This window comes from Cebus imitator, unplaced genomic scaffold (assembly GCF_001604975.1).
Source record: "Cebus imitator isolate Cc_AM_T3 unplaced genomic scaffold, Cebus_imitator-1.0 Scaffold221, whole genome shotgun sequence".
Classification (NCBI taxonomy): Eukaryota; Metazoa; Chordata; class Mammalia; order Primates; family Cebidae; genus Cebus; species Cebus imitator.
Window position 1 is genome coordinate 677,806 of NW_016107536.1, and position 11,026 is coordinate 688,831.

The 11,026-nt window shown below is 56.5% G+C and overlaps 1 protein-coding gene across 4 annotated transcripts; it reads right to left on the minus strand.

Moving 5' to 3' along the window:
* Nucleotides 1-367: 367 nt before the first annotated feature.
* Nucleotides 368-6,144, minus strand: EGR3 (early growth response 3). 4 transcript variants are annotated; one of them, XM_017549726.2, is made up of 3 exons: nt 5,476-5,556; nt 5,003-5,055; nt 368-4,197 (listed from the first exon to the last, which is right to left on the minus strand). In XM_017549726.2, the coding sequence occupies exons 2-3, from the start codon at nt 5,040-5,042 to the stop codon at nt 3,188-3,190; spliced, it is 1,050 nt and encodes a 349-aa protein (XP_017405215.1). In that variant the 5' UTR covers nt 5,043-5,055; nt 5,476-5,556; the 3' UTR covers nt 368-3,187. The 4 variants fall into 4 exon arrangements, with proteins under 4 accessions (XP_017405215.1, XP_037602048.1, XP_017405214.1 ...); XM_037746120.1 differs by lacking the exon at nt 5,476-5,556 and adding an exon at nt 5,200-5,410; XM_017549725.2 differs by lacking the exon at nt 5,003-5,055 and having other exon boundaries at nt 5,476-6,144.
* Nucleotides 6,145-11,026: the final 4,882 nt, after the last annotated feature.

The window sequence follows — 11,026 nt, forward strand, 5'->3', positions numbered from 1 at the left end:
CATAAAACAGGAGATCTCCTCCCTTCTACCCCCAAAAACCCACTGGAAACCAGAGAGAAGGTTCTAGAAGATTCCCAGTCACCAGCCCTGACTCCCATGAATTTATCTAACCTGTTCATCTAATGTTCACCTAATCCCTCTGGCAGTGTGAGGCTTCCAGAAGGGTGGAGGGGACTCCTATTCTCCTGGTACCACAGTAAACACTCAAAACTATTTGAAACACCAGAACCTGCACCAAATTCTGACCTACTTCCAATAACACCAAGTTCTACATTTCCACTTTGAGAGTTTTCAGAGCAAGAACGGCAAAACCAGGCATAACAACCTATCAAACAAACCACCATCCAAAAACAAACCAAGACAAAAAAACAGGCCAAACTAAAACTTTATGCTATAAAAACAAGAAATAAAATAAGGAGATTTATAGGCCGGCTGATTGTCAGCAAACACAATATATTTACTGTATTAGCATTTGCTCACAGTGCAAATGGTACAACATTACACCATTTCAATATTTCGGTTTTTAAAAATGCTGTTTTCATTAACTATATTATATTGGCATTACAATATGACAAAGGAGCAAATGAAATGTTGGTGAAGAATTTCACCTTTTCACAATATCAAGCATATTTTTTTAACCTTAGTATAAGGTACTATAAATCCAAGAAATAAAAACATCCACAAAATATATTACATCTGGTTTGTCTTTTTTTCTAAGTACTCAACTTTATACAAAAGTCTTTCAAAAAATATCATTCCCCGTAGGTTTTCCTGTTTAAAACCTGATTTTTTTTCTCTCAGTTCACATAAGTTAGAGTGCATTTTCTTTTGTTGCTTTTTTTTTTTTTTTAAACATGCAGACATATAAAAAATCTGGATAGCACAACCTTTTGGCAACAAAGTTATTTTTCTCTTAGTTTAGCTTAATGTCTGAGAACAGTTTTATTAAAACAAAGGAAAACTCAATTATCATGCAGTGACATGCATATGCCAGAAGGAGCGAGGAAAAAATATTAAAGGATATCTGATTCCTCCTTCTAGCTTGGAAGTGACCAAAATTTTTGCTTTTTTAAATAATCATCACATTATAAAAAGTATTCAGCAAAATACTGTCTCTGCAAAGAAAGATTTTACCCTTCAGCTGAAAAAATATGGGCCCTCCTGGCAAACTTCATCTTCTTCTCTCTCCTTCTACAAAAAGTCCAAGTACCTGGAAATTCACAACCCCCTGCTCTTCGATCTCCCCCCTTTCCACTAGAGTCCTTTTAGTATGATTTATCCACCACCAAAAAAATCAAAACAAAACAAAGCAAAAATGGTACTTCTTTCTCTTAAAAAAAAGTGGAAAACGCGTAAAGTGACTTTAAAAACAGACATTCTGTAAACTCCAGACCTTTGTTCCTTCTCTCTGGGTAGCTTACTGACCACAGGAGAAATAACGCTAACAGGGACAGTACATTCAGTCAAGACCGTGCTGGAAGCGGTGGCAGAGAGCAACCTTCCCTATTACTCCACTTCAAAGGAGCCACCCTGTGCGAGAAGGGCTGGCAGGACAGCTGGGGAAGAGGGGTGCCTGAGAAGAGGTGAGGTAGGGTGGGGAGAAGGTGAGACTGGGTATGGAAAGGAGACACCTCATTCATCAACATGGATTCATGAAAAAAATCCCCATATCTTTGAGGAGAATTTGGACAGAGATGTGTATAATGTGCATACACACATATCTGTACATATATGTGTATATGTATATATACACTCACACATATATGTACAGATATGTGTGTATCTATATCCACACACATACACATATATGTAGATATAATCTCATCAGTTAACATTTTCATAAAAAATAAATCATTTAAAGCTGTATACGCCTACAAATTCTCTTTATTCCGGTGCACTGCACTGGATAACCAAGTACCTTAGAGATTTTATTTTGCTAGGAATACATATTGTGTGTATGTTATATATATGTACGCATGTGTATCTATATACACATGCATGCATATACATACACATACATACACACACACACCATATACATATATTTAAATTCTATCTGTTGTGTTGGTGATGACAAAGGGCAAAAGCAGAGCCAGCTTCCCCATGATGGTGGGAGGGAGAAATTGCTATGTAAGTGAGAGAAGACACAAAGCCGGAGTGGCTGGTTGAAGCCTGCCTTTCTGGGAAAAGATTTTGAAAGAGATGGGAGAAGGTTTAGAGGGGAGAAGGGGAAGAGGGGGAGGCCAGAGGGCAAACTCAGGAACATAGATTTCTTAGAGTGGGGCTAAGGAAATATACATCTATTTTAAAAGGCAGGCTCGGCGGCGATGGCTGCTCTTTCTCCCCACAGATCAAACTGCCCTGAGGCCTAAGAGGGAAGCACTCAGAAAAGGAGGGGTTCTGAGGGGCCAAACCCGAAGCGGCGGCAGGAGCACCGCGTCGTCGGCGGCATCCGAGGCATTTCTCTAAGAAACATGATTTCAGAGCGGATGGAAGACCATCTCCTCCAGCCACGTGCGGACCCCAGCCTGGGACATCCTCCAGCGGCTTGGGGACCCGAGGTGGGGAAGAGTTTGGGGGTAAACACAGCCCAGTTCAGCTCAAGAGTCTTACACACACGCTGGCGCGCGCGCACACACACATACACACTCACACACACACATACATACACACGCGAGCACGCACACACTCGCGCGCATCCCCTCACGCAGGCGCGCGTGCGTGCGGCGGGCAGCAAGCTCTGCGCTTTGGTGCGCTCCTTACCCCCTCCCCCTCTCGAGTCTTTGAGGGGGTACAGAGGGAGACGTGGGGGAAACTGTGAGGTGTTTGGGTCGGGCGAAGGTTGGATGGGCTCCGCCTTCAGTCCCTTGCAGGTCCTTGGCGCGGCCCAGCGGCCCCTGGATCAAGGCGATCCGAACTGAACAAAGCGGGCTAGACGCCACCTTTCCGCCCCCACGCCTTGGCTAAGGGGGGGACCGCGAGGGGAAGGCGCCTCCAGCCCTGGCCCCTGACCGCTGGCCGGCGTGAAAGATTGGGAACCGGGGGCGTCGAAGGGGAGCAAGGGGCCGCACGTCCATGGAGAGGCCAGGGCGCGGCCCCTGCGCCTCCGTGACTGGCTTTCCCGCTGCTATCAGGCAAGCAGCGGGAGGCACTGGAGGGGAAAAGTGGGGATCTGGGGGCCCGAGCCTCAGGCGCAGGTGGTGACCACGGGGGCCAGCGACACGGGGGGCGCCGAGGATGCAGAGGGCGCACCGCCCTTCTCCGCCTTCTTCTCCTTTTGCTTGAGGTGGATCTTGGCGTGGCGCTTGCGCTCGTCGCTGCGCGCAAACTTGCGCCCGCAGAACTCGCAGGCAAAGGGCTTCTCGCCCGTATGAGTGCGGATGTGCGTGGTGAGGTGGTCGCTGCGGCTGAAGCTCCGCATGCAGATCCGACACTGGAAGGGCTTGTGGCCCGTGTGGATGCGCAGGTGCCGGGTCAGCTCGTCCGAACGGCTGAAACGGCGGTCGCAGCCCTCGGCGGGGCACGCGTGGGGCCGTTCGTGGAGCGGGGTCTTGCTAGGCCGGTTGGGGTACTTGCGGGGCCGGATGGGCTTGAGGGTGAGCGGCGGCTGGGGCAGGCTGCCAAAGCCCGGGTGGATCTGCTTGTCTTTGAACGCCTTGATGGTCTCCAGAGGGGTAATAGGGGGCGGGTTGACCCGGATGGGGTCCATGCCCTGGAAGGGCTTGTGCTCCGGAATGGAGCCCATGTCGTTGGGATGGTGGTACAGGTTGTAGTCAGGAATCATGGGGAAGAGATTGCTGTCCAACGCCGGCTTGGCCGATTGGTAATCCTGGGGGGAATAGGCGAGCCCGGGGTTGCCCTGGGGGTCGTGGAAAGACACGGGCTCTGAGTAGAGGTCGCCGCAGTTGGAGTAGGGGGGTAGCGCTGGATACATGGCCTCCACGTCGCCCTGCGGTGGCTGCACCATGCTGGCCGTGGACGTCTGCGTGCTGAGCGCCCCTGAAGCCGGGGGCACCCCCAAGATGCCGGCGCTCATGAGGCTAATGATGTTGTCCTGGCACCAGTTGGAAGGGGAATCGAAGGCGAACTTTCCCAAGTAGGTCACGGTCTTGTTGCCGGGGGCTGGCTGGAAGGAGCCGGAGTAAGAGAGTTCCGGGTTGGGCTTCTCGTTGGTCAGACCGATGTCCATTACATTCTCTGCGGAGAGCGGGGGAGAGAGGGGAGGGGTGAGTGAAGCCGAGCCGGCTCCGAGCCGCGGCGCCCAGGTACTGAGGGTGCGGCCGGGTGGAGTGCGTAGCGCATGGGGTAAGAGGAACGCTGAGCCCGGCGCAAAGCGGGCGGTGCCGCGCTCCCGGGCGCAACCTGGATACAGCAAAATACTACGGATCGGGGTGTGGAGTGGCTGCTGCACACACACCGCACAAGCCGCGCACACACTCACGTACCACACACACACGCGCGCGCGCGCGAGAAGCATTGTTGTTCTTCCCGAGGTGGGGCGGGCAGGTAGCTGCAGCTACAGGTAGTTTCAGACCCGGAGCGCGCTGGGCTCTCGCTCTCCACCGCACACAACTCGGCCTCTTTCCTTGGCCCTGTCTGCTCCAGGACGCCGCGCCTTTCCCTCCCCGGCGATGCCCCCACGCGCGCTGCTCCCGGGTCGCCGACCCAGAGCGCTCCGACGCTTTGTCCTCGGAGCGTAGAAGGGTGCCGCCCTCAAAGGGAGCTCTCCCTTCACCTACCCCGGCCCCAGCCTCCTCCGGCCTGAAGGAGCTTTCAGCTCTTGCTGGAGGGGAAAAGCCTAACCCCAGCTAGAGAGGGTGGAGAGCAGCGGAAAACCGGCCCGTGTCTCCATGGCGGGAGCAACCGCCCTTCCCCAGCTCACCGGGCCTGGGATCGTCCCCCGTGGCAGCCCCCGCCCCGCGGGTGAGCCCCCTCCTTCTCCCCGCCGTCCCCACACCCCCACGGCTTTGCTGAACGCCCCGGAAAGGCAGCGTCGCAGTACCTCTCCCACCGCGGGGACTCCACGCCGCACATGGCTCCATCCCGGGTGGGAGGCTGAGGGAGTAAGCGGGGAGAGCACGGGTGAAAAAGACGCCGGGCTCCTCCCGGGAAGGGGGCGACAGCACCACGCCTTGCGCGTAGCCCGGCGATCGGGCCCCCTGCGTGGGGAGGGAGAGCCCCAGAGCCGCTCGCACCTACCTCCCTCCGGTCGGCGGCTGCCCCCACCCGGGAGAACCGAAGCCTCTACCGTGGCGTCGCCAACCTAGCCTTCCCGATCGAGGAGGGCGGGAGGAGTGGGTGGGAAAAGCAACTCGCCCCCCGGAAAATTCCCAGCGCGCCCCCATCTCTCCATCCATTTATCCATTTATCCATCCATCCATCCATCCATCCATCCATCCATCACCAGGTCGTCCCCTCCTCCTCTTCCTCTCCCCTTCCTTCCTCGCTGCCTTGCCGCCTCCCCGCCGCCCTTACCTGTAGCCATCTGATTGTAATGGACTACCGAGTCGCTGCTGCCGGAGAAGAGATTGAGCGCGCTGGGGATCTCCTCGGGGTACAGATTGTCAGGCAGTTGGTTTAGCAAACTGCTCATGGTCACCGGCAGCTTCTCGGCGAGTTTGCCGGTCATAGCACTCCCGAGCTGCCGCCGCCGCCGCCACCGCCGCCACCGCCGCCGCTCGCTCCTAACGCAGCTTCCAGGAAAGCGGCATCCGAGAGGCGATCCGTGGTGCAGGGGAAAAGCATGCGAGAGGGAAAGTTCGGGGGGAGGGGGGAGGGAAGAAGGGAAGGGATGGGCCAAGAGAGGGGATCTTCTCTCTTTTTGGGGGCGGGAGGGGGCCCCAGGGGGTAATCCTCTTGGGTGCCTCAGCTGGTGCGTTATGAGGCTGGGTCGTGGGGGGTGGGGTGGGGCGTGTGCGGGGGGGTGGGGTAGGGGCTGGGCTGGGGGGATCTCGGCTCAAGGGGGTCGGACGCGGCCTCAGTATTGATCTCACAAACAGACACGCGCCCGCAGCCCCCCCGCCCCCCGATCTGCCACCGCCACCGCCACCGCCGCCGCTGCCGCCGCCGCCGCCGCCTCTGCCGCCGCTGTTACCACCACCACCAGCCCCGCCGCTTCCTAGCAAGCTCACTGCTGCCCAAAAGCTCCCAGCCAGGGAACTCCACCAGCCTATTTATCTGAGCCCCGGGAAAGCTCCGTGACGTAGCTGCCCATATATGGACAGACAAAGCCCAGCCGAAGGGGCGCGACGTCACAATGGAAGCTCCTCACAATGGAACATTAGAAAGCAGGAAGCGGGCCTCAGCCAACGTGCGGCGCCCGCAACGCTCGCGGCTCTTGAAAAAAAGAGAAGGGGAGAAGAAAGAAGAAGAATGCGAGAAGAGAGAGGAAGGAAGGATACAGCTGAATGCAAAGCGCGAAGCGCGTTGCGTGGAGTCGAAACACCAGTAACTCATTATGTGTGTTTATTTGAGGTTTGCATTAGGAGAGGGTAGTGGGGGGTGCTGGGCGGTGGGGTGGGGTTGTTTGCAAGTGGTCTCCAACACCCCAGCAGTTAGAGAGAGAGTTGAAAATACCTGGCGAAGTCCCTTTGCAGCTTGGGAACCGCTGGGGAACCCGGAAGGCGTGCGTTGTGCCCCTGCTCCCGCAGCGGCTCCGGCGTCCGGGATCCTATCCGAGATTAAGAGAAAGGCAGTGCTTTCCTTTGTGGGGGTTAGGAGGGGTTCGCGCAGGGTGGGGGGGGGCGTTCCAACGTGTCAGAATTCCTTAGTCCAATATCCCAAGAACTCAACGTGTCAGAATTCCTTAGTCCAATATCCCAAGAACTTTTGTGCCAACTTCACTCTGATTCGCCTCCCACACCCCTGCCCCTCCCTGGGCCCCTGACCCGGCGCTGACTCCAGGCTGAGCGCAGTGGCGAGGATATTCGCAGCACCCCAGCGGTTGCGCCAAAGAGCCCCATCCATCTGGGGTGGAGGATGTGTGGTTTTGGTGGTGAAGAAGAAAGAAGTTGCAGGGATAGATAAACACGTGCACTGAATCCCCAGTAAATTCCCTAACGGTTCCAAAGCAGCCTCTGTGGCCACGGGATGGCAGGAGGGCCCAGCAGGCCCAGGCGCAGTCGCTGTCTACTGCTGCCTGCTAAGGGCCCGCCACGGAGTTGCAGCAGGAGGACGCCGAACCCACTGTCTCTGAGCCACCAACGGCCTCCCCTAGTCTCTGCCCTCCCCCTCGCCTTCCACAGGGCTGTCCCCATTGCTGCCTGCCGGCGCTCTGCAGTCTAGGGCGGCCTGTGTGCCGACCCGGAGCGCTGTCACCTCCCAGAGCGGCAGCGGATCCCGGGGGCGGCTGCTGTGCTCCCTGGGGCCTGCTCCCAAGGCGCGCGCAGCCGGACCGAGGGCGAGGGAGAGGGCGGGAGCATGGGGGTGCGACCCCAAATCACTGCGGCTTGGCGGGGGAGGATTCCCTCCTCGGTGGCCGCGTGGGCGCGGTGAATCCCTCGTCCCCTGCTAGGGAGTCCGGGTTGGGGGAACGTGCATTTTTCAGGAGGAGTGGGAGCGTTGACAAGGAGGAGGAGAGGATCCCCGGGCCTCACGCCGTGGGAGGGCCACGCGGGCCGGGGACGTGTGGGAGGAACTCCCGAGCTGCACGCTGTAGTGGGGGTGGATGACAACCTCGCTCCCCTCCCCTCCCCTCCCCTCCACCCAGTGGAGGACTGGGGACCGGAGGGCCCGGCCTCCCCCCATCTTCTCTAGTTCTTAGGGAAAGAAGGATTCCCGCCTCCTGCAAGCCCCCTCTCTCCACCCCCGCCACCTCTCCCGCCAGGCTCCCCACTCCTATACTAGGGAGTCACAGCGCCCCCGGGCTCTCCTCCGCCCGCGCGGTGCGGGGAGGTAGCGCGCTGCGGCGGTCCCGCGCTCCGGCCAGAATCAGGGCAGGCTGTGCCTCCCGCCCCCAGCTCCCTCCCTGGGGGGGCGCGCGGCCGGTCAGGGGGCGTGGGCGGCGGTGTGAGCCGGGCTGGGTGCGGGAGGGGCCCCGGCGGTTGCAGGGAGGGTCGCGGGGCGGCGGGCCAAGCCGGGAAGAGCCATACAAGGAGCGGATCCGGTGACGCGCCGGCCGCGCCCCTTCTCCTTCTCGATTTGGCTGCAGATTCCGGTCCCAAGATTTGCATATTTTGGCATCCAGTGGAAAAGGAAAGAAGAACGGAACCCGCAGCCTTTAAAGGAACCGCACAGGCTGTAGCGTCACCCAGGGAGGCGGTCTGGGGGGGAGCGTGAAAAATTAGCCAGCGGCTCTGGCCTCTGGCGGTAGAGCCCGGCCGTAGGGGAGGAGCGGGGAGGGGCGGCGACCAGAGAGCTGCGGGCGCGCCAGTCCCAGTCCCGGCCCCTCTAGGGTGCTTTTTGCTGAGCGTGCACCCGGAGGCTGCGGAGGGTCTCCACGGTTCCCGCCCGGGGCCGGGAGACGCCGTGGGGTCCGCGGTCTTGGGCAGCTGCAGGGCCGAAGGCTGCAGTGCCCCAGTCTGCCCGCGCGAGGCAGAGCTCAGCCTGCGGGGGTGGTGGGAAGGAAGTAAGAGGCCTCCGGGCCGCCCAGCTCAACTCCGGAGGACCCCTCTGTGATGCACTCACTTTCCACCTGTCAGGATCTCTCCCCAGGAGGGGCTGCAGAGTGAGGAGCTAGAAGTCCTCTTCCTGTTCGACTGGGGCCTGCGTTGGGAAAAGCAGAGGCAGTGGAAGCGTTTGGGATCCTTAAGCTTCCAGGGCCACAGAGGCGGTGGAGTGCAGCCACTGCCATCTGGAGCAGACGGCCCCCTTCCCTGACCCTTTTCCGCTCGCTGGACTTGTTGCTCCCAAGGAGAACAGCATGGGGCAAAGTCTGCCAACCTGCACCAGGGCCTACTTACTTACCGGGCAGCAAGATTGGATAGGAGTCTGGAGACATGATTCCTTCCCTCTCCTTTATACTAGTTCTTTGCATAAAACGGGAGCCTTCAATTCAATTAAAGTCTTCATTAAAGCTTCATTGTGACGTTGGGCACACGTCTGTATTTTTTTTTCTTAGCCTCAGTTTCCTCGTCTGTAAATTGGGATAATAACAGTATCTACCCTTTAGGAAGAATTAAATTCGATAATCCTCATAGAGTCCTTTCCAGTGCCTTAAGAAAGCGCCCAATAAACTGCAGTTACTATTTTTAAACTATTCTTCCTCACCCTGCCATGTGACAGACAGGCCCTTCCCTCCTGTGTATGACAGGAGTAAATTTAGATGATATAGGTACTAAAAAGGCCAGGTATGGAACTTCATCACAGAGCAGCTTGATCATATGCAAGAAGTGTTAATAATGTTTACTATTTAGGGGGAAAAGGAAATTCCTATCTCTGTGTGTGGTATTTCCTGGGCACTGTCCCAATCTAGGGATGGTTAAGGAATGGTCCCGGGTCTTCAAGAGCCCAGACACGAAGTGAGCCCTCAACGGTTGGTGGTGACACAAAGCAGGGTTCAAAGTCACTCAGTTGCTCTCTAACACTCTGGAGCAGGCTTTCAGACATTTTAGGGGGGGTGTAGTCCCTGGAGTGGGAGGGAGCCTTTCCTTCTCTCTTCTATTAGAAGGAACCATGCTGGGGAAAGCCTGCCCCACAAGGTTGGGCCCTCAGTACCCGGTGCCTGTTCGGGTTGTGGCCTGCACAGATGTCCCCCAACACCCTGGAGGACCATGGCAGTTGGAGTCCAGGGTTCTGTGGCAGGAGGGGACAACGATGGGTGTGAAGCAGGAGTGGGGTGTTGGAGTGGCTGCTTTGTAAATGAATCGCATTCTCCCTTCTGGTTGCCAAGCCTTAGAATAGAAAAAAGTTTTCCTCCTTCCCTTCCTCCCTCCTGGTTTCCTCTCTTCCTCCTGAACAGGAGCTGAAGGTGTTTGTCTGGTTTATTGGCGGGCTCAGGTGAGACTGCCAAGGGCCTAATTACCTGAACTCTAAGCCCTGAACTTGCTGGGGAGCGAGTAGGCACTGGTTCAGGGCGTCCTTATCCTGGAGGTGGTGAAAGGCAGGCCGGCTCCTCTGCAGCAGAGCCAGGGCCGCCAGCTCTTGGCCGCTGTCTCCTATGGAGTCCAACCCATCAGCTGTACTTATGGGGAATGCGGCTGCTTGTCCTGGGCATGGGCATGTTTGCCTTGATTAAGGACAAAGGAGGGAGGAGAAGTGGCCCCTGAAATCCACTGTAGAAAAATGCAAAGTGACAGCTCTGTCTTGGTCTTGTTTTATAGTCACCTCTGCCCTCTGAACTTTAGCTGCCCTGTTTGCTAAAGATATCTAGTCCTTTTCTGCTATCTTACTATAAAGAACTCCTCACACCCTGAATTAATTCAATCTGGGGTGTGAGCAATCTAATGCATTGCCCTTCTCAGAGGGTGTGTTCCTTTTAAAAGAAAACGCTTAGGGAGGGTGATATACAACCCAGAGGAATCAAGCCCAATACTCAGCATGACGGCTGGAAAGTGGCAGGTGCCCATGAATGCTGGTGGAATCACATCTGGTTGTGGCATATCAGAGTCAAGGAGTGGGAGACTTGGGGTGCAGAGAGTGTCTGGGTTCCTCCAATCACACCAAGCACCTGTGTTCGGGGCCCAGCCTGGAGGGACTGCTCCTGAATGGCCGTTCTCTTGAGGGCCCTCAGTTGTTTTCCATTTTGGGGTGCGCCACACCAAGTCACAGTGGAATCCTCCTGGCCAGCCCTGTCTGGTGTTCTAGAGGTCATTGCCATTTCTTGGATAATGACAGCTAGCTCAGAGGCTAGGCTGGTTTTGCCTAGAAGCTTTAGGAAGGGAATGCTGTTGGCAGCCCCACAGATTCCCGCAGGCTTGAAGACCTTGAGGCTGCTGCTCCTGGTGGAGTCGGAATGGAGCCCAGTCCCGGGGAGCTGCAGGAGCTTCCAGGCTGTAGACATGGAAGATAGGGGCGACCGGTATCTGATGCCTGCCTTGGCCAGGACTTGTGGACACATTTCATTTTCTTCATTTTTTTTTTTTTTTTT

Bases quoted from the DNA above. Each gene is read 5' to 3' on its own strand.
- EGR3 (XM_037746120.1), bottom strand. From the start codon at position 5,357: ATGGATGGAGAGATGGGGGCGCGCTGGGAATTTTCCGGGGGGCGAGTT. The intron at 5,056-5,199 runs GTAGGTGCGAGC...TTACTCCCTCAG, and splicing joins CAGCCGCCGACCGGAGGGAG to CCTCCCACCCGGGATGGAGC. The intron at 4,198-5,002 runs GTACTGCGACGC...CGCTCTCCGCAG, and splicing joins GAGTCCCCGCGGTGGGAGAG to AGAATGTAATGGACATCGGT.